Genomic DNA, 21,616 nt, shown 5'->3' with positions numbered 1-21,616 from the left:
CTGGGCTTCTTGTCATGTGTACTCTGACCCTTTCTTGAGGAGCTCACCAAGCGGCGCTGAGGTTTCTGAGAACTTGGGGATAAATTTGGCATAATATTCGGCCAGCCCCAGGAATGATCTCACCTCGTCTTTGTTGGTAGGTTCAGGAGCTTTGATTATTGCTCACAGCAGGTTCTGCTTGGGGCTTATGCCTTGCACTGATATCTTGTACCCCAAATACTCGACTTCTTGTGCCTTGAATGCACATTTCTCATACCTTAGTTTTACTCCCGCTTCTTGGAGCTTGGTGAGGACAGTCTTCAAAGTGGCGTCATGTGTCTGTTCATTAGCAGCGTATACCAGGATATCATCCTGGAATAGGGCACGTTCCTGACATTCCATAGTAGCGCGTTCATCATGCGTTGAAACGCTGAGGCTGCGGATGATAGGCCAAACGGCATCTTCGTAAACTGATAGGTGCCAAACGGAGTGATGAATGCGGTCAATGGCTTGGATTCCTTATGTAACTGTATTTGATGGTACGCATTCCTCATGTCCAACTTTAAGAACACTCTGGCCTCCTTCATCATGAGGATTAACTTGTTGCTGCTCGGCAGGGGGTAGCTGTCCGCGATGACTTCCAAGTTTAGACTCCGGAGATCAATGCATATCCTTAAATCCTGTGAATTTAGTTTTTTTATGAGCACAAATGGGCTCAGCCATTCTGATGCTTCGATCTCCTCGATGGTGCCTTCTTTCCTCATTTTGTGCAGTTGGCTTCTGAGCGTGTCTCTTGCAGTCGCAGGTACTGGCCTTACTCTGTGTTTGGCTGGGACTGCGTTGGCTTTGAGTAATATTTTGTGGACGAAGCCTTTGGGTCTCATTCCGAGTTGGGCGGTAAGGGATACTGGGCACCGGTAAGGAGACTGGTGCCGGTAATGCTTTACCAACCAATTTCGAGGTCCCTTAGCGGGAACCGTAAGGCTCGTGTGGTCTGACCACACGTCCCTTACGGGTCCCGCTAAGGGACAGGGCGCTAATAACGGGCTTGCTAGTCCCGTTATTAGTGGCCTCCTAATTTCCATTGAGCCCTATGGGGGCTCAAATGGGAATGGGGAATGGTTTGTTCAATGGGGATTTACCGATCCCTCCAGGGTCGGAATGCACCGGTAAGTCCCCATTGAACAAGACCGGACTCGGACACGGTATGGGAGGCAGCCATGGTGCTAACAGCACCATGGCTACCGCCCATCTGGTAATGAACCCCTTTGATGTGTCCAGGCCCTTCCAAAAATAGTCTTGGATAATCTTCTCTCGCTAATGGGGCTCCTCTGGAACTGACTGACAGTACTTGGTCCTCTGTGCTGGGGCCTAACTTAATTTTCAGTTTTGCCTGATCATCCCACCCTAATACTGCTGGGCCTTCTTGACTGAAGTAAACTTTGTGGTGGTCTCTCTCCCTTTGTACTCCACATTTCCCTTGATGTAGCCCAGCAGGTCTATGGATGCGCCTCCGAACACTGTGGGCTTATGCAGAGTGCTGAACACTCTGACAGTCTCTGTACCCATCATCTCCTTGTACGTGCGCAGGGGTATTACAGTTAGAGCAGAGCCCGAGTCGGCCATGACTCTCTTTCCAGTCCGTTTATTTTGATGGCACAGTGGGGCTTTTCTCTCCAGGCCCGTGTGCTGTTCAATTATGACTGTAGGCCTCCCATCTTCGTCAGAGGACGATTCCCTCTCTGTGTTGTGTTCAGCATGGACGCTGTTGACTTTTTTGTTTCGCCATCGGCACACTATTGAGAAATGTCCAATCTTTTTGCATACTGAGCATTCTTTGTCCCTTGCCGGGCACACTTTGTCAAAGGCCAAGTGTTTCGTGCTGGTGCACCTGTGACATTTTAACGGTTCTTTCCTTGCCCATTTCCCTTCTCTCATGTCGAAGACCGGCTTCTCCTTCTTTGGGCGGAACGCTATCGCTTGTACTTCTGCCGGGTTGTGCCCACTCGCGTTTTCTTTCCTCCTACCTGCAGTCTCTTCCACTGCTCTCGCTATTTCAACGGCTTTCTCCAACTGCAGTTCTTTCTCTAGAATGAACTTTCCTGCACTTTTCTGCTGTTGGTATGAACCACTAGCATGTCGCAGATCAATCCTTCTGCGTTGTTTCTGAAATTGCACAGTGCAGCCAATTCGCGCAGTTTGGTCACATAATCGTCTACTGGTTCTGACGCCTCCTGCTTGCGGCTGTAAAACCGTATCCTGTGTAGGACCGTATTCTCCTTGCTGGCAAACCTTATGACTATTCTTATCACGGCTTCCTTAAATACGTCATCATTGTCGCCTGCCACTGGTTCCGGGGTGAGATTTTCAAACACTCTTTGGCCTTCGACGTCCAGGGCATTCAGTAGCATCGCTCTGCGTCTCGCTGCAGTGTAGCCTGCACCACCCAAGGCCTCTAAATACGTGGTGAATAAGGGTTGCCATTATGGCCAAGGAATGGCAGGCCTACCTGGTGTTTGCAGGAAAGGTGGTGGTGGTGTTGCTCCTTGCATGGCGCTGCGTCAGTTTCAGTGGTGATCCTCGTGGCCAATTATGTTGTATAATAACATTAATGATACACTGGAGGCTGCTGGATTGCTGAGGAGGCTTCTATATTCAAGGTTGCGCATCAGCTTCTTAACTGCACAACAACACTGCTTAAATGAATGGGCAACAGGCCAAGCAACTTTGCTCCAACTTAAATGAGTTAATTGTCTGTAACAATATCTTCAAGTCAGTCTATTGGAGGAGCACATGGGAGCCGATGCTGCTCAGTGCATTCTCTCCAGCTCTCTGCCACGTGCAAAGCGCGGGAGCCGCACTTCCGCTTTCTTGGCGAGATCTCGCGAGACCCGGAAGTTTTGCGATATCTCTACAGAGATCCCCTACATTCCCCCTCAACCCTCCCTACCCTAATTTATACACGTACGCCACACCCCACCTATTGTGCATTACACATATACCATTTCCCCTACCATTTTCGGTGAAATGTATTTGGTGAAATCTCATTAGGGGAAATGGTTTTCGAAGAAATCTACAGTAACGTTCTCCGCCAGGGTCGGACTGGCCTACAGGGCAAGGCACGAACCACAAACGGACAATGCTACTGTGGGTCAGTTTTTTTGGTCAAAGTGAGCCCGTTTTTTGGACAATTTCCAGTTGGATGAGTTACTTTACTATGCGGCTTGTAGTTTTCATCATTCTTGCTAAATAAATATTCTTTAAATTGCACAAATTGTATCACATTTTATCAAAAAACATCCCCTTTGGCTACTTTTCAGACTGTCACAAAAGGAATGAATTGCCATTTGCAACGGTGGGCCACTTTTTCATTGGTGCCCGCAGCCTGAGACAATTGTAAGCCCCAGTCCGAGCTTGTTCTCTGCCCTTCCTAATCGCTAGGGGGTAGCAGGAGGAGGCGACATGCGTGTTTTGGGAGGTAATAGGTGCAGTCGTCGTTACCGGGGGATCAAGCTCTGCAATCTGTGGCCTGGGCGGTGTTAGGGGTGGGGGGAGGGGCAAGAGAACAGATGCAGAGCAGCCTGCAGCTGGAGAACCGCCAGTGAATTGGAACTAGATCGAAAGGTACCTTCAAATACAAGGTTGGTGCATTTTAATAACTGTGCAAGGTCATCTCAACATGTGTAGGATTGTTTCGCCATCTACTGGCCGCAGTGATATTACATATCATGTGGTGCAAAGAACAATATTGCCGTGAGTTTATGAATGTAGCTTCACAATAGTGTGTCAAGTAAAAAGGGGGAGAACGTTGTCATGCATGATGAAGATTACGCACCTCCGTAAGGTAAGATCAACTGCTAAATTATGTGTGCTTAATGTATTTAACTAATTCAAGTAGGACCTTTACTAGTATAGTGGGCATATGCCTTCATTTATTCAAAATGATCATGTTTTCAAGAAGGCTGGCCCCTGCCCCCTTCCACAAGCTGCTGCCCTTTGTGTTGGGAAGGACAGCCACTAGTACACAGTGCCTTATTACAGGTTTGCCAGTATACGGGCCCCTACCGTTTCTGCCTCCCGATATCCCAGAATTACCGGGATATTACAGGCGGCGGTAAATCCCCATTCCATGGAGTCCATAACACCATTGCCGGCTCTTCGCTGGAGCTAAATCAGTGCCCCCACCGGCTAACTTGTGTTTTGCCGGTCCAGTAAAATTGCCAGTGCGGGAATTACTGGCAATTATACAAGCAACTTTACCGACCGGCTCCGTCTTTGAGTGAGTTGTGAGTGAAAGAGAGAAAGTGCATGCAGTGTTAGGCTAAAATGGCTCTGCATGGGGGACCCATTACCCCTTCCTGGAAGCTGGTGAGCCCAGTTGTGCCAAATTGGCCAAACTGTCCTGGGTACATGAGCTCTCATTGCGTTCTTTTTACCCCATCAGCGGCCAGTGCTAGCTTCCATGGTTGCCTGTAGTTTGCTGTAACTCAAGATATACGCAGGGTTTTAAGTGGGCCGGAGCTCTGCCAGGGCTCCCCGCCACTGGTGCTAACCCCCCGCAAGCAGCCCTTCCACTGCCCTGTGTGATTGAAGATACAACTTTAGTTAATTACATTTTGCACACACACACTTTAGCAGGCAACCTTATTGTATAGGTGTGGGTGACCCTCATCGAGCAAGACAACCCCCTCCTCCCTTTATACTTGACACATTCTGCAGCAAAATGAATGCTAACAATGCACCTGTCTTCCCCTTTGAACACTTTAAAAAAAAAATATCTGCCAGGCCTTGTCCCTCCAACTCCCTGGTCAAATATTTAGGTCTCACCCTGTCTGTCCCTTCGATACACTACTTAAAGCACTATATAGGGGGTCATTACGACCCTGGCGGTAGGGGGTTAACGGGGACGGTAGAGCTGCCAGCCCCGATAACCCCCTACCGCCGCATTACGAGGTCTGCCTGGTAAAATCAGGTCTCCTTAGCGGGTCCTGCGAGCAGACCAGGATGCAAACAACGGGCCCATTATTAACAGGCCCATTGTTTGCATCCTCTCCAATCCCATTGAGCCCTATGGGGGCTCGAATGGGAATGGGGATGTACAGGGTCTGGGTTCCAGAATGGGGAAATACCGGGCCCTCCAAGGTCGGAATGGCCCAGTATTTCCCCATTCCAGGAACCTGGACCCGGAATATGTTAGAGAATTACCATAGGTCATAACAATACTGTTGGAAGGCCCCCCTCGTTGTACCATACCCATGTGTGTGTGGAGGTCTTGGCAGGCTTATAGTGCTTGGAAAGCACTGCACAGCAAACGGGCACTTACAAATAATGACGTGGAACTATCAGGTTTCTGCATCAGCCCGTCCACTCCTGCGGTAGATATCTGGATCACTTCCTTTATTAGTGCAGTGACGTCCTTCGTTATGACGTGTCTGAACTGCTGCGTCACAGGACACAGGTTCCTTAGTGCATGCAGACATCACATCCCACCTCCACATAATAAAACAGTCTTCAGCTGAGTTGAGTCTATACTAAGTTCTTGCTATCAAGTATTCCATTTTGAAACAGGCCCGCCTTTGCAATCTTACTAGATATCCTGATTGGCATAGATGACTGTCAGTCACTGCTTCTCGACGTGCAGGCGGAATATCTTATGGCATCACTTCCGCGCCATTTGTCAATAGCACAGAATTTGAACTTAACCAAGTTTCTACACAAGGAATGGGACAGCAGCAGAATCTTTAACCATGGCTGCCATATTTACTCCCCCCATCTGGTATGACGCACAGTGGTGTTGTTCACAGACCACGCCTTGTACAATCTAACTCATGCCTGGCAGCCATCTGGCACTAAACAGGAAGCAAGGTCTTTTAGAAACAAACACTATGTTACAACTGAATGCTGTTGTTTCTTTTTTGTTTGTTAATAGTTTTCTCCCACTGCGCCATATTAACCTTACTGTCTGGTTTTCATTTTGGTATTGCATAAGGAATGGAGATGTATGGCTTTCTCTACAAAGCTTTTTACTCCCACATATGTTCCTTTTCTGTAACCCACCATTCAAGTGAAGGATATTGACTAAACTCGAATGACCACTTCGGCACTACTCAATACCCATTAGCCATTAAAGCCCTCTGCCACAGCGTAGGATCATCGTCAATGGAACTAATTCGATCATTGCCATAGTACTGGTCCCATTGGTTGAGAGGCCATATCTGGTGGTGATAGACCCTGCCCAGGTTAAAAGCCACAGGTGAAGTCCTTAAGTGCCAAGGACGAGTATGCACGTCCTTTTTGCATAGACTTGCATAATAGCCTGGCATTTGGCAGTGGGACATTACTACCAGGTTTGCCAAACAAACTCCAAAACGTCTGGGGTGGTAAAGATCTTTTTTGTTTGTGAGCAAACAACATGGTTGAGAAGGAAATGGCAGATGGCTTCTTCAGGGAGACCTTCGCACTTTTTTGTAGCCTTCAGGAAGTCTTCAGAAGAAAGGATAGCCTGATAACAGCTATATACTTAGCCATGGGTGAGCAGGCAGGGTAGTCTGGTGTCGGAAGGCAAGGTGAGGAGGCTGGGTTCAAAGAGGTGTAGATCCAGAGTAGCCAATCAGCTGCTCAGAATGCAGGAGTGTACCAGTAAGTAATGCCTGCACTCTGAGCATTCAGATTGGCCAAATGCCAACTGCATATACGCATGTCAGGAAATCCCAAAGTGGCCAGAAGTACAAGGGGGAGAATGAGAGTTCTATGTGTTATGAAAATGGAAAAAGCGAGAGCGCACAGCTTCTATGGTTTCTTATATTATGTTTATCTTGGTGATATTCTTTTGTTAGTTGGATGGTCATTAGTAGGGTGCAGCCCACTATCCAGTGCCACCGTGTGAGGCACTAAAAGTAAACTGAACCAAAAAAGAGAGACCGAGGCCCAATAGCCTCCGGTGTGGGCCGCACACCCTTTCTACCCACTTTGGGTTTAAACATTTGTTTTGTGCTTAAATATAAACTTCAAAATCACTGTAAACATTCAAATCTGGTTTTAATCTGTGTTGTCAGATCATAAAGTTAGTATTTCATTTCTCGCACTCGTGCAGGACCTTGAACTGAACCAGAACGCTGCTTTCAGAGCGCTATCCTTCTGAAGGACCCGCACGGCCTTGCGAGCAGTTTCTGCTTTTGCCGTTCCACGCTTCCTGGAGGAGGCGTGGCTTGTGACAGTCACGTGGAGGACCACGTGACCCCTCAGTGCTACTTCTGCAACAGTGAGGCGCCCTTGCGGCGTGAATCTCGCACTCGTGCAGGACCTTGAACTGAACCAGAACGCTGCTTTCAGAGCGCTATCCTTCTGAAGGACCCGCACGGCCTTGCGAGCAGTTTCTGCTTTTGCCGTTCCACGCTTCCTGGAGGAGGCGTGGCTTGTGACAGTCACGTGGAGGACCACGTGACCCCTCAGTGCTACTTCTGCAACAGTGAGGCGCCCTTGCGGCGTGAATCTCGCACTCGTGCAGGACCTTGAACTGAACCAGAACGCTGCTTTCAGAGCGCTATCCTTCTGAAGGACCCGCACGGCCTTGCGAGCAGTTTCTGCTTTTGCCGTTCCACGCTTCCTGGAGGAGGCGTGGCTTGTGACAGTCACGTGGAGGACCACGTGACCCCTCAGTGCTACTTCTGCAACAGTGAGGCGCCCTTGCGGCGTTAAGCCCGATAGGGGTAAAGGCCTTGGGCTGTTAAGCGGGTGTTGCGCGGAGGTGCGCATATGAATCCCAGACCTCGATCTCAGTAAAACATCTACCCTGCAAAAAAATCGCCGAACGCACGTGGAGGCTCAATCAGCTGCAGTCCGCGGCAGGAAACTAGCTGTCAGGTAAGACCTTCTTGACTATGGACACACGTTCCCAAGCCCGTTCGAAAGCAAATCAAACAATTCACTGTGCTGGGAGGGAAATGCCTCAGATTACGCCGACCGCCCACTTAGAAGAAAATATTCTGGTGGCCGAGTCTAAGGCACCTAATAACTCATGTAGCCTGGGCGCGGAAAATGAGGAACCCGAGTCTATCCTGTTGAGCCCCGCCACACGTGGTCCGCCAAGTCTGGATCCCTCATCGCCAGATCATCGCGAGCCCTCTCAAACCTCCCCTCTGCCCTCAGACGTGACCAAGGTACAACAAACACTCTCCGTCAAAGAGCTGAGGGCACGGTCCCCGAAGGGGGCTTGCACACAGTCCACAGAGTCAAACGACAAGTTTAGCTTAGTCATAGAAGCCGCCGTTCCAGCGGAACAATTTGAGGCAAAGCCTCCAACTAATAACGTAGATAGGCGCAAATGCAACATCTACCCCGATGCTCCACTAGCCACGGGCAGAGAGGATCACTCTGTAAATCCCATGAACAAACATGACATTACACCAAAGACTGAAAGAGTTGTCCATTACGTCTCAAAAACAAACTGTGAAGCCTTAAGTAAAACACAGCCTCAATGTCGCATACAAGAAGAGCTCAATGAGGAAGGCGAAGACTCATTTTATTCTCCGTTTGATGTGACAGATGCTGAACTTTTGAATTCAGACACACCCAGCAGTCAAAAAAATATCAAAACATTAAGATTTCACTTCCGGAAGCAGGCCTCAGACCAAATCAATGCCAACTCAGAACCATTGTTATTGACTCAGATGAGTCATCCACTAATCACCCAGCTGGCGAGAAACATCACATCAATTGTTGATACAACAAATATTGACACCTCAGTGCCTACAACGGAAAAAAAAACGAAAATATTGAACACAAACGACTTCGACTTAGCTGGCCGAGAAGCCAGACTCACAATGAGGTTAGAAGCTAATTATGAATCCATGAAAGAGAAGCTAGTTAAAAGTTTCTCTAAGGACAAATATAGTCATGGTCTGTGTGCCAGAGAAATTCTGACCTCAGACCAACGCAGTGCCATGGATCTAGGGTGTGACAATCACCTAAAAAAAAAAAATAATAAGACATCAGGTGCAAAAGGAGAATGAAGTGGGTATCCTGCCAAGATGGGAGAAGGACGCCCCAGAATCTAATCGACCCCACGATTTCGGTGATGGTTGTCCCGAAAAGCCACGAGGGGTAATCCCACGTGCCAAGCACTTGACAAAAAAAGATGACAATGCTCCAACTTGTTCTACTCCTTTAATCACACATACGGGGAAAACTCCAGACTCATACTGTGGGAAGCAACTCTCGCCCAGACAACTCGAACAACGAGAAATGACTTGCCACTGCAAGGACAAGAGGACAAGCCTGATGGAGTCAATTACAGAAGCCAAAGCAAATTTGTCTGTCGCAGCAGCTATACAGATACATAACAACGTGCTAGCTGCGACATCGCAAGCCCTCTTACCTTTCATAAAATTATATGAAAGTGTCAATGAAGCATTACTTAATAATGGAGCAACCATCGGACAATTAGCCGAAAAACTATCACTGATGGAACTCAACTTTATTACTCAACAACAGCAAAGGATAAATGAACACAACGAGATAGAAGATGGATTCAAAGGAATAGTTCGGCTAATTGAAAAAAACTCAAATGAAGCCAGGACCCAAATGGACGACCTGTCAAACTTCATGAAAAAGGTTTTCATGAATCAGAATCCAGCACTTCAAATTCCAGAAAACCTAGGAAGTGGCACTCGGCCAGACACAAGCCCTGGAGAGCCATCCATTTTACATGGATTACCAACTGATAATAACATTCGAGCCTGCACTCTACCCAGTACACTCCACCAGGAGAGCCCTGACACAAGCACAATAAAGGAAGTCATAAAAACGAAAGAAATGGTCACAAACAGTGCCAATCCAGCGCAATCTCATTCCCACGGATTAGGGGCCCCCATTCCGCACGATGCGAAATTACCAAGCGATAACTTGAAAAGCTTAGTTCCACCGAGTATTTGGGACTTGCCTCCCATGATACCAAGCTGTTCCAACTCAAAGGCGTCTTTCGGCATTTTCCTTGGAGGAGCAAAAAACCTCCAGAGTGGAAAGAACCTAGGTCCCAATCAAGTCGAAGGACATGGAGAGGTAGCAAGAAATGTACCACACACAAAGAGGAAAGAAAAGAAAAAAATACAGCTGTCAGGAAGCAAACTACAAATTCAAGGAAATTCATAAGAAATTTAACAACTCCTCCTAAACTCAAGGCATCTCTAAGTGAAAAACCCCTAGGGAAAACGATTAATAAACTATCGTTATTTACCACCGTGGAAACATCAAAAGAATACGATAAGGAAAACGAAAAGAAAAAAACATCTAGCGACTCGACTGTAAACGAAAAAGACATAAGGACAGCGCCTAAACCATCAAGATCAAATCCAAACAAGCGAAGGAGAGTCGCCTCAGACTCTAGTTGTGATTCGACCAGCGATGGACTTGAAGAACTATGTAATCTATCAACCTACTCATACGACACAAGCGAATCAGGCAGTTGTAAAGCCCACGCCATCCTGAAAAAACAAAGAATGAGCTCCCAAGAAGTCCACATTCATAGTCATCAAAATAGGTCGAATTTAACACAATTTCCTCGCCAAAAAATGGGAGGGAACTGTGCAACGACTCCCATGACGTTCGACAACCAAAAGGACGAAGGAAAGATGGTCCACCCTCGAAATCACACGGGAAAACGTGTCACCGAATTAAATCCAAAGTGCACAGCTGCCCACAACAAAAAAACTGGAGAATTTAATTCAAAGACAGACAACAACGCACAAAATCACACACTACCAAAAAAAATCAAACTGGTAAATGTGCTGAGTGACGATATCGATGTAAACCTGAACCGTGGAAACGTTATGCGCCTGCTGCACTCAGTCCCATTGCTAAGGACAATTACATCTGAAGATATACAAATTGTTGAATATATCTCAGAAGCTCGTGTCGATAATGTACTACTTCATGTCAGCTCCCAAGCAGTCAGAAGGCTACTGATAGGCGCAAGGGATGAAATACTAAGCCTTGGATTTGAGATCTCTGAGGATCACCAACCGACAAGAAAAAAAGGAGTTGATGATGCAGAAATGCGAGTCTCAAAGAGCTTTGCGAGAATCAGGCACGATGTGACTCGCAAGTATCCGAACTCAAACTCAATGTCTCCCACGGAAAACAGGCCTACTTACCATTTTGGCAAAAAACATTAACTAGGCTATGATGAACGAGATTCTGTTAACACCTTGATCTCATGGAACACCAGAGGCTTCAGCCATCTATACAACAACTTTCCGGTGGATCTATCGGACAATTTTATAATTTGCCTACAGGAAACTTGGATGCGTCAACCCCCGGTAAAGGATGGATACCAGATCCTAATAAATTCTGCAGGCAAAGGCACGAAAGGTCGTCCTTTCGCGGGGCTATTGACGATGATAAAAACAGGAACAAGTTGGGAAGTGGTGAACTCATCTAACCCAAACAATTATGTCCAATCGACCCTGCTTGAAAGGAAAAATAGAGGAACAGGAAAGGAGCATAACATCTCTCAATTCTTACTGTTACTTAATGTATATTGGAATCCAGCAAAAATCTCGGTAGGAACATTCATCCAATCAATAACAACAATAATTGACAAAAATGTGAGGAGTCTCCAAAATCTCTGGATCATTGTGTGCGGCGATCTAAACACTTCTTGGTTCAACGCAAACCAACAGAAAAACAACCCCCGCGCACACGAAGACAGTAGGGATTCTTCCAGAAGAGCACGTTGGTCCGACGCCATGGAATCCAGGGACTGTACCATGGTTAACGGAAACGTCCCCGGCGATTGCCCACCACAAATTACGTGGCTAAATATGGGGATAAAGAAAACATTAGACTACATTTGGGTCTCAGAAAATTTGATGCATACAATAACGCATCTGCAGATAACACCGACAACGACCAGTGACCACTATCCTCTGAAAATGTCCTGGCAATCAAAGTGTAAACGTATGAGTGGATCGACTTGCACCAACCTAGAAGTAAATTCCGGCAGAAACAGATTAAGACTGAACACCAAACAAATACAACAACTAACGTCTACGTTTCAGTCAGAAAATAAAGAAAGTCTCAAATTCACCAACTACCCGGCAATTCTTCTAAATTTGAGCACGCACCACTTGAGACCGCCTTATCCTGTACTAAATCACAAACACACGTGGAGTACTAGGTTGAATAGCGAAAAAAAGGAATTGAGAAAAGATTTAAAAGAACTACGATCAAGAGCTGGTACCAACAGAGCACAAGAAATCAAACAACGCAAACAAAGATATCGAAACTGGCTAATAGCATTTGCAAACCAACGAGATCAAGAACGCGGTGAGACGATGCTCTCCCTGATAAGAACACACAACACCAGAGACATCTGGAAAATCTTAAATCACGACCATCAAAATCAAGCTGCAACAATGGCGAACGGAGTCTCAGAAGGTGCCTGGGTGACCCATTTCCAGAAAGTGTTTTTTTGTAACCTGCAATCACCAGACGAAGAAAACAACTGTCCCGACCCGTGCTGGGACACAATAGAGACGGTCGATGACATAGCTCACGCTATAGCTCAACTAAAAAACTCCAGAGCAGCTGGCCCGGACGGTATCACGAATATCATGTTAAAACATCACCCTCGTGAATGGGCCAAATTCATAGCTGATCTGTTTATGACAATAGCAAAAGCCAAGAAAATTCCATCATCTTGGTCTGAGGCAATAATTGTCCCAATTTATAAGAAAGGCAGCAGGGACATCCCTAGCAATTATCGACCTATTGCTTTATTAGACACAATTGGAAAGGTATTTGCCTCCTTCTTACAGGGAAAGATTTCAGCTTGGGCCTCCCAGTCTGGGCTAAACGACGTAAGACAAACTGGCTTCACTAAGGGAGTTGGCACAGAAAACAACCTCTCCATACTGAACCTCTTGAAACTAGAAGCCTTGCGAAAGAAAGAAAAATTGTTCCTGGCTTTTATCGACATGCAACAAGCTTTCGATGGAATAGACCGAGCAAGGCTCTGGGGAAAGTTGGAAAGATGGAAATGCCCTGATAATATACTAAACCCCATAAAGGCCCTGCACAAGTCAACAACGATAAGAATACGACTAAATGAAAATGGCGATCTTTCGCAACCAATTACCACAAATAAAGGAGTGAAGCAGGGCTGCCCGTTGGCAGCGGTCCTTTTCAAACTTTATATTGCAGATGTGTCAGGAACACTAGCCAAAACGCTTTGCTTCCCCCCTAGAGTCAACGGAAATCCTGTAAGCTGTTTGATTTACGCAGACGATCTGGTCTTGATCGACAAGACACAAATAGGCTTACAGAGGTTATTGACTACGGTAAACATTTATATGGTCGAAAATGATCTAAGGATCAATGTGGAAAAATCCAAGATACTGAAATTTGGCCTTGCTGAGGGCCAGAGAAACAAGAACTTTAATTGGACAATAAACAACGTCAAGATTGAGGAAGTAAACGAGATCCGCTATTTGGGCATACCCTTCAGCACTTCAATAAGAGAATGGAGTTGGGCCACAGAAATTGAAAAAAGAACTGAAACACTAGCTCTCCAAGGAGCCAAAATCAATTCACAATATGGAAAATTTTCCTTGATCCCGGTAAGATCTTTTTACCTACAAAAGGTAATACCAGCAATTACGTACGGAACAGAGTCAGGCTGGAACCTTGACCACAAGATCTGGTCAAAACTAGAAGGATTGTTCTGGCGACGCGTACTAAGACTGCCCAAATATTTATCAACGATAGTAATTCGTTATGAATTAGGCTTGGAGCCACTGTACGGAGCCGTCATTTGGAAATCGATGGCACTGTTGCGAAAGATGTCAATGACGAATCCACAACCAGCATTTGAACTGTTCAAACCCTCTAAAAACTGTAACACAGGAATTCTACAAGAGCTGTGGTTCGAGAAAGTAAAAGCAAACATGCAGGCCGCAAATATCACTATGGAGATGCTCCTGGAACGTCCTTTGACTGCCAAGAAAAAAATGAGAGAATGGCTCTGGATCGTCAACTTAGAAAAATATCAAGGTCTAAAGACCACCCTGGATATGAACCTAATCTTGAACAAAATGGACCAATTGCCGAAGTACTTGAGTAAATTTCCGTCTAGATATCATAGAGACGCTTTCTTACGACTAAGAACAAACATCTATAAGACCAGGCAAGCCTGCTTTGCCCGCCACATTGAAAATGTAAAAGACCCTAAATGTAGGTTCTGCACTAATAATCTGGAAACAACAAAACACATACTTACTGAATGTCAGCTGCTCAAAGACGTAAGAAGCCTATACCTGCTGAAGTTCGCCCCACCAACTGACAATATGGACGATTTGTGGACGCGAATTTTAAGTGGGTCCTCAATTCACCTGACTTGTGCAGTAATAAACTTTTTGGAAAAAATGCTAAATTAAAAGCTTTCAGTCTATGAAATTAACAAGGAAGAAGAAGCGAAACGAAGAAATCCATGAGGAAAGTTGACAAGTGTAATAAAAGTTTGTAAAAAACTAGAAATTACAAAAAAAAAAAAAAAAAAAAAAAATTCATTTCTTCAATTAGGCTAGCACAGCGACTGGGGCAAACAGTAACTCATCGGGCTAATGCATTTTCGGAAGTAATTCCTTCTTCAGAGCCTGGTTATAAATTCTAACAAAGTAGTATTCAAAATATCATGTTCAATAGTGTTTTGCACCAAATCCAAATAATAATTCCATATTTAAAAGTAACATAACAATATAGTGTGCATAGCAATATTTCAAAATACACAGGGCGCCCACAAGTACAAACACACATGCAACAATATGCAAAAAGAGAAACATGAAAAAATAAATGAGTCAGTGAATAACATAGAACATAAAGAAGTAAACAAATTGACTAGAGTGCAAAAAATAGGCTTAATTCGTCCACATTCTTCATGAGATCGCCAGTTTCCAATTTAGACATATCTTTCAACCATTCAAATAAGTGTGCGTAATTCTATGTCTTACATGCATGCAATTCTGTGTTTTAGCAGTTCCGTTATTAACAGCTTTAGCAATCTAGCATTGGCTTAATATTATCTCCACTGTGTTCCCTTGCTTTGGTGGAAATGGCATGCCGTGCACCCCATTATAGTAATCAATTGCTCAATTAGTGAACTGATCCACTCTGTGTATTAATGAAAGGGTGTGCGGCCCACACTGAAGGTTATTGAGCCTAGGTCTCTCTTTTTTGTTTCAGTTCTATGTGCTATGCCTGAACTTGTACCACAAGTAAGCTCAGTGGCGTTTTTATCCAACAGCTTAGACATATTGACAGTGAATAGAATAGCACCTTTGCCTCTACACTAATAGCATGGGCAAGGCACTGGCTATAGCCTTCAGAGATTTGGGTAAGCAACTGAAGCTTCCCAAAAACAACAACAGTGCTCTAAATACTAAAATAAAAGAAATGTCCAAGCAGGGCTCTATATAAATAAGTATTGACTAAAAACACAAAATCACTAAACACGCTATGCACCCACGCTTGCAAGGGAGAAGCACACCCTAATACAAGCTAAATATATACCATAAGAAGACAGGCAAACAGGGAGTTGTACTGCAGGAGAGATATCAAATATAGGTGACTAAATTAATGAAAAAGGGAAACACAAAACGTAAATAATCCATTAGTGTTGTTTTTAAATGTATTTTGGTAAGGAAGGGAACAGGGAGCTAACCAACCGTTAGTGTCCACAGTAAGGCCAGGGGGCCATTTTACTTAAGGTGCCTGATAAGTGTCACCTTTTCCAGGAGTTCACTACCTTAGTCTCCTAATCAGGCTCAACAATGCCAAGAAGGCTTCCATGCACTTCCCTCTCCTGCAGAAGTGAAAGATTCAGGTCAGGTTTCTTGATTTTACGAGTTACTTTAAAAAGACTCAATAAGTGGAGGACATCTTTGAATCAGGCATCTCGACTATTAGTCAGGGTGACCAGGCAGCTTGACGAAGACAGGTTTGGTGTGCAGAAGGCAGGCAGGCGCATGAATAATCAGCGTCTCAGACTAGTCAGTTTCATGAAGGGTCTTAAAGCTCAAAACGGTCTCAAACGTATATACACGATATTATGTACCATAGGATGGCCAGGGGTAATGCCATTGGACTTTGAAAGGTGCTGGTGGTCCTTTACAGGAACCCTTAAATAAGCGAGGGCCTGTTCTGCCATTCCCAAGCTAGGGATGTTACCTGCAGATTTCTTTGATGTCCTGGTCAAAGGTTTCTTAAAAAGAGTCAGGCTTTAGAGTTCTGCAAGCTGTGGACACTGTGTTCCTTAGATTCCGAGGAATTAATGGGACTCCTTTCCTTCTCTGATATATAACTTAGATAGCACAATGAGTAGAGTGCTCGCTTTGACATCCGTGCACAGCCTGCCAAGCCTGCCGACACAGATTCGAATCCCGGCGGGGTCAAACTCAGCTTTTCATCTTTCTGAGGTCGATAAATGAGCACCACACACCATGGCCAATAATAAGCAGCCCTCGGATGCCTGAGGGTTTGTAGCGCTATATAAAGGCAAATTATTATTATTATGGAAGGAGACTTTGGGGGTCATTACGACCCTGGTGGTAGGGGTTTAACGGGGCCGGTAGAGCTGCCAGACCCGTTAACCCTCTACCGCCTCATTACGAGGTCTCCTTAGCGGGTCCGGCGAGCAGACCAGCATGCTAACATCGGGCCCGTCATTAACGGGCCCATTGTTAGCATGCTCCCCATTCCCATTGAGCCCTATGGGGGCTCGAATGGGGATGGGTTCCTGGAATGGGGAAATACCGGGCCCTCCAAGGTGGGAATGGCCCGGTATTTCCCCATTCCAGGAACCCAGACCTGGTACCCGGAATGGGGGTAGCCATGCCGCAAATACCTCCAGGGTCGTAATGACCCCCTTTGAGTTGTTAGCTTCAACGGGAGTCATTGCAGTAGGAGGTTACTACACCATTATACAGTGGTCTAAGTGTACGAAAAGAAGTAGTGGACCTATGTTCCCTGCTGATCTGCCACTGCTCTCGCCACACTCCCTCCCACGCACAATACAAATCCTGAAACACATGCGCCTGCTGTTTAAGGGAACGTTCAGTGCAGTGAACTGGAACTGCAAGTTCCAACTTTTTCCTACACTTTTATTTTAAATAGAAACCCTTCCAGAACAGTTTCTTTTTAAAATAAAAGTACAGGAACAGTAAAACCTAATATAAAAAAGTACAGCAGCACCGCTCCCAACTGCCTCTGCCCACTTCGACCACTGCCATTATAGGAAAATTCTAGCAGGGATTTAGTGCAGTTTCAAGCCCACTTCTAGAGTCCAATAAGAAAACTCCTACGGAAGGGTTCAACCTCTTTTACCATACTTCCCAGTCCAGATAACTTGCCATGGGGCACAGCAAAGCATAAAGCGTAAAATCAAAGATGATGGAACCAAGCTTTTATCATCTCTGACTGGTTGCCTAAGCTTCAGCCATATCCCTCTTCCCAGGTTTGTAACTACCTTCACTTGTAAGTGCATTCACTCCCTGCAGGGCAGGTTCTACCAGTTATGGAAGTTAACATTGGGATTTAGACATTTTAGGTAAAACTAATTTGCTGCCAGGCTCATTTAACCCCTTGGTAGGCTTTATAAATGAAAATCAATCGTTCTCCAACTCTATCGTTAAGCTTTGATAGAGTTGGGTGGGCCAATAGACATCTGTGTGATATTCGCCTGTCTCCATGCTGCCAAATGAGCTCTTAAATGGAGTTCACATTTAAAATGGATTCATAGTTTTTGTGCACATTAAAAGGGTAAAAGAACATTTCCCATAGCTTTGTTTGTTCCTGTAATTGCCACAGCTGAATCTTTTGGAAGGAAGCTGCTTTATCATGGCAGGTGGCACTAGATAGGACAGAAAAAGTAACAGCCAATGTCGTTTTAACTATGGGGCAGCACTTTTAAATATAAACCCTATCTTCTTAGCATGGTTTTGGAATTAGTAGTGATTGAAAACTAATACAATACTAGTTAATAGCATTGGGGCTGCTAGCATCTTGAGTGACAAATGTATGTTCATCACTTTGATTTCCAAACGTCGGTAGATGTTGTAGCAAAAAATGCATGGAAGCTGTTTCAGCAGGTCATGTGCCTGCTTCTCTGCTGTAACTTTCCTTGGAAGTTGGGCTTGTTGCCTAGGAGTTACTGGTATGTCCAGAGACTGCGCACAAATAAAAGTATAAATGTGCATGTCTGTGTATAGGGTGGTGAATTAGCACACCTTATGAGCCAGAAGGCCCACCTGTTTAGAAACCACTAACACCAATTTCTAAGGCACAGGTCATTGGATGAACGTGAGGCTGATTAGCAGACTTGCCTTTTATGCAGAGTCCATTCATTTGAGCTCCTGAAGTGTTGAAGTGCTCAGGAGGTTTCCCATAACAGATGGAAAGCTGTCACCACTTGCTATGGACACATTATGGACATGCAAACATGAACTCACGTTTTTGCATTATTGCAGTCATATTTTCTCGTGAAAATACATATCTGTGAATTAACTTGCAAAAGAACCTTTGCTAGACTACATTCATTTTCAAGAACAGAGGGTTGAGAGAATTAGGTGTTAATGGGCCCATTGAACGAGTCTGTATTATGAAACGCAGATCTCTGAGTGAATCTGGATTTGTAAATGAATGTGGGTGTTATGCACAGAGCTCTGTGAATCAGGAGCAGACCTCTAAAAGCGTGTGGGTGATATCAGAATAGAGCTCAGAGTGAATCCTTCTTTCAATGAGATCAGTGCTCTGAGAAGGTCTGGGCAGTACCAACAATAGACATCTCAGTGACTGTGGGGGTTATCACAAAGCTAGACTTCAAAGCAACACTCTGATTGGCTCTTGTTATTAAAAGGATATGTCAGAGTGAGTTTGGGAATTATCAAGCGCCAAGCATTGTGTGATCTAAGTATTATCAAGCCATTTGTTGTATCACAGGGCATATCTTTGCAGAGGTTGACAATTGTAATTTAACCTACATAGACAAAATGAATAAGCATTATATAAAAAACATCTTTTTGATCATCCTAACACATGTGTTAGTCTTCAATTAATTGTAGATTCTTTCACCTGGCAAGGGTCAACTATTGTTTTATTTGCAAGTTCTGTTTTACAACTTTTTATTTTAACAGAAATATGATGAGAACGACACTGAACATCGTGATGAGACGATTTTCCCTGGCATAATATTCTGAGAACATGGTTTGGGCCCAATATTCAGAGGCGCATCATTGGTCCATGCATCGTATTCCAAACGTTATAAATACATGCACAGTACTATATTTATCAATATTATTCTAAGTGTACTGTAATTTCCTCCCATAGTGTTCCTTGTGGTATTTTAAATATATATCACAGTATTTCATGTATTTGTCATTTCACATGGCATTTTATTTGTGATAGGCATTATATTTGTTGTTGATCAACATTTTATATGTACAAAATGGCTGCTAATATTCAATCATTTTCCTACTTCTGGGCAGCTAGTGGCAAGTTTAAGAACTGTTTTTTAAATGTATTTGTTTATGGTTTAAACAACCTTTACAAATAAGTTCATACTTTTTTCTTTTCCACATAATTACATTTTACAATTTTCTTTTTTTAAAACACAAAATGTGAAACTATCAGATATTAACAACAATGATATATAAGTCACTAGGACAAGAGGTAAAAAGGTTAACTAGTGTGCAAATAACAAATGTGCAAAATCAGCAAATGTGCAAAACAGCAATGTGCAAAATCATCATAACTATACAGTCTAAAAACTTTACAGTTATTAAATGAACCTAAAAACACCCTCTTATATGGGAGATTTATTATCACACTATTCAGTCTAAAAACCTTTCAATTATTTTCACCTTACTTTTGTAATTTTGCAGCAGAGTGTACAGGACATATCGTCTCCGTATACTTTCACATATAATAATTAGCAGGTTCAGTAGAAAATGTGTAAAAGACCAATTTCTTTTTCAATCATCTTTAAAAATGAGACTAATGCAAAAAATAGTGCATTACCTTATCCTAACATTAAACGATTCCATAGTGATTCCATGCAATCTTCATAATCAATGTTTAAGAATTTCCTCAAAAACTTTGTCGTAACACTTCTAAAATATTGACATTCCAAAATAAGATGTTTTAAAGTCTCATTAGTTTCTACGCAGTTGGAGAATCTACATGACATAGATGGAGAACTATCTTTTTTAGACCCCCAAAATCTGGTACGTTCCAGTGTTTGCATTTGGTTCAATTTAAATCGCATGAAATACATGCGTGCAATGTTACACAGAAATATTGCCAAATATGGACAGAAACCATCACATGAGATTTTAGCGTATTCACTATAGGTACCAAATTTCGGTAGTTCACTGATAGTTTTAATACAGTCACGTTCAAGCAATTTCTGTTTAACATATCCAGGACGTGCTCTCAGGTCCCACTATTCTACACCCAAATCATCTAAAATTGCAATCATTGTTGTATTATATGTCATAAATGAGCTGTAACTACAACCTTTTGTCATAAGATTAAGATCACCATAGAGCAAATTCTCCAGAGGAGTAATAATCCTAGCATAGTTTGAAAGATCTCTACAATCTTTTCGACACGATAGAGAAATGATAACTAATTCATGTCGTATACTAATTCATGTCGTATAATACAGTTGGGAATAGAGAGTGCTAATCTGAGTGCAGATTTTAACAAACAAGCTTGTAATACATGGAGCTGGGTGTTCAAATTAATTAGACAGATATCCAGTGCATATAGAAGGACAGGTTCAACCTTTAATGCCATAAAATCAAATAAAGGTAGCTGTCATGTATCAACGATATCGACCCTTCTGGTCTGCTTGGTCACTCAGTCAATAGACATTACTCTGTTCGCCTTCAACATGGCCAACGCTATGTTCCAGTGTGGTCTAGTCGTCCGTGCGGACCTCATGCTCCCTTGAAAACAGACACGCCCCTGCGCTTCCGTGCGTCTCAACGCTCTGCTTGCCTGCTTCTCGCCCGGCATGTTGTGTTCTAGTGTTTAGCTTCTTATTTTCCTCGTAATCCCTGGTACCCGTCTTCCATCCTTCCTGGTTCCCCCCTTTCCCTAGTGCTCTAATCGGAACCTAGTTTCCTGTACCCTTATCCTGGTTCCGTCCCGGACTCTTCCTGGATTCTTCCTGGAACAATTGAACGTACCCGAGCCCCAGCGCTACCGCGACCGGAGTCGTGGATTTACGCGCTCTTCGAAGCCCAGCAGACTGGATTCAGAAGACACCGGAGCTTACCTTTACAAGGCATGCTCATCCAGGAAAAAGAAACCCGCACACTCAAAGAAGAAATCCACAAGAAGCAAACAGGTGAGTCATGAATCCGAGGACTCGGATTTTGACAATTTGAGACGCCAACAGACTACAACTGTTTCCGCCATGGAGGCAGCCGTTCAAGACCTAATGAGAGGCATGCAGGAACTCACTACTGAAGTGCAGAATCTTAAGGCTGGGAATGCTGCCCTGAAACAGCTTGTTTTATCCAGAGACTCAGCATATCAGGAAAGTGCATCGGTGGGAGGCATTGTGGACAAGTAGGATGGG

The 21,616-nt window shown here is 44.2% G+C and overlaps 1 protein-coding gene across 1 annotated transcript in view; it reads left to right on the top strand.

The window, feature by feature from the left end:
- Positions 1–3,762: 3,762 nt before the first annotated feature.
- The window catches only part of LOC138510513 (zinc finger protein 567-like), a 252,011-nt gene continuing 234,157 nt past the window's right edge, over positions 3,763–21,616 (top strand). Inside the window, exon 1 of the mRNA XM_069626216.1 lies at positions 3,763–3,823. Within this exon, the coding sequence (XP_069482317.1) occupies positions 3,797–3,823 (27 nt within the window). The 5' untranslated portion in view covers positions 3,763–3,796. The remainder of the gene's footprint in view (positions 3,824–21,616) is intronic.

This window comes from Ambystoma mexicanum, chromosome 6p (genome assembly GCF_040938575.1).
Source record: "Ambystoma mexicanum isolate Mex_15411 chromosome 6p, UKY_AmexF1_1, whole genome shotgun sequence".
Taxonomy (NCBI): domain Eukaryota; kingdom Metazoa; phylum Chordata; class Amphibia; order Caudata; family Ambystomatidae; genus Ambystoma; species Ambystoma mexicanum.
This window is presented reverse-complemented; position numbering and strand designations above follow the sequence as displayed.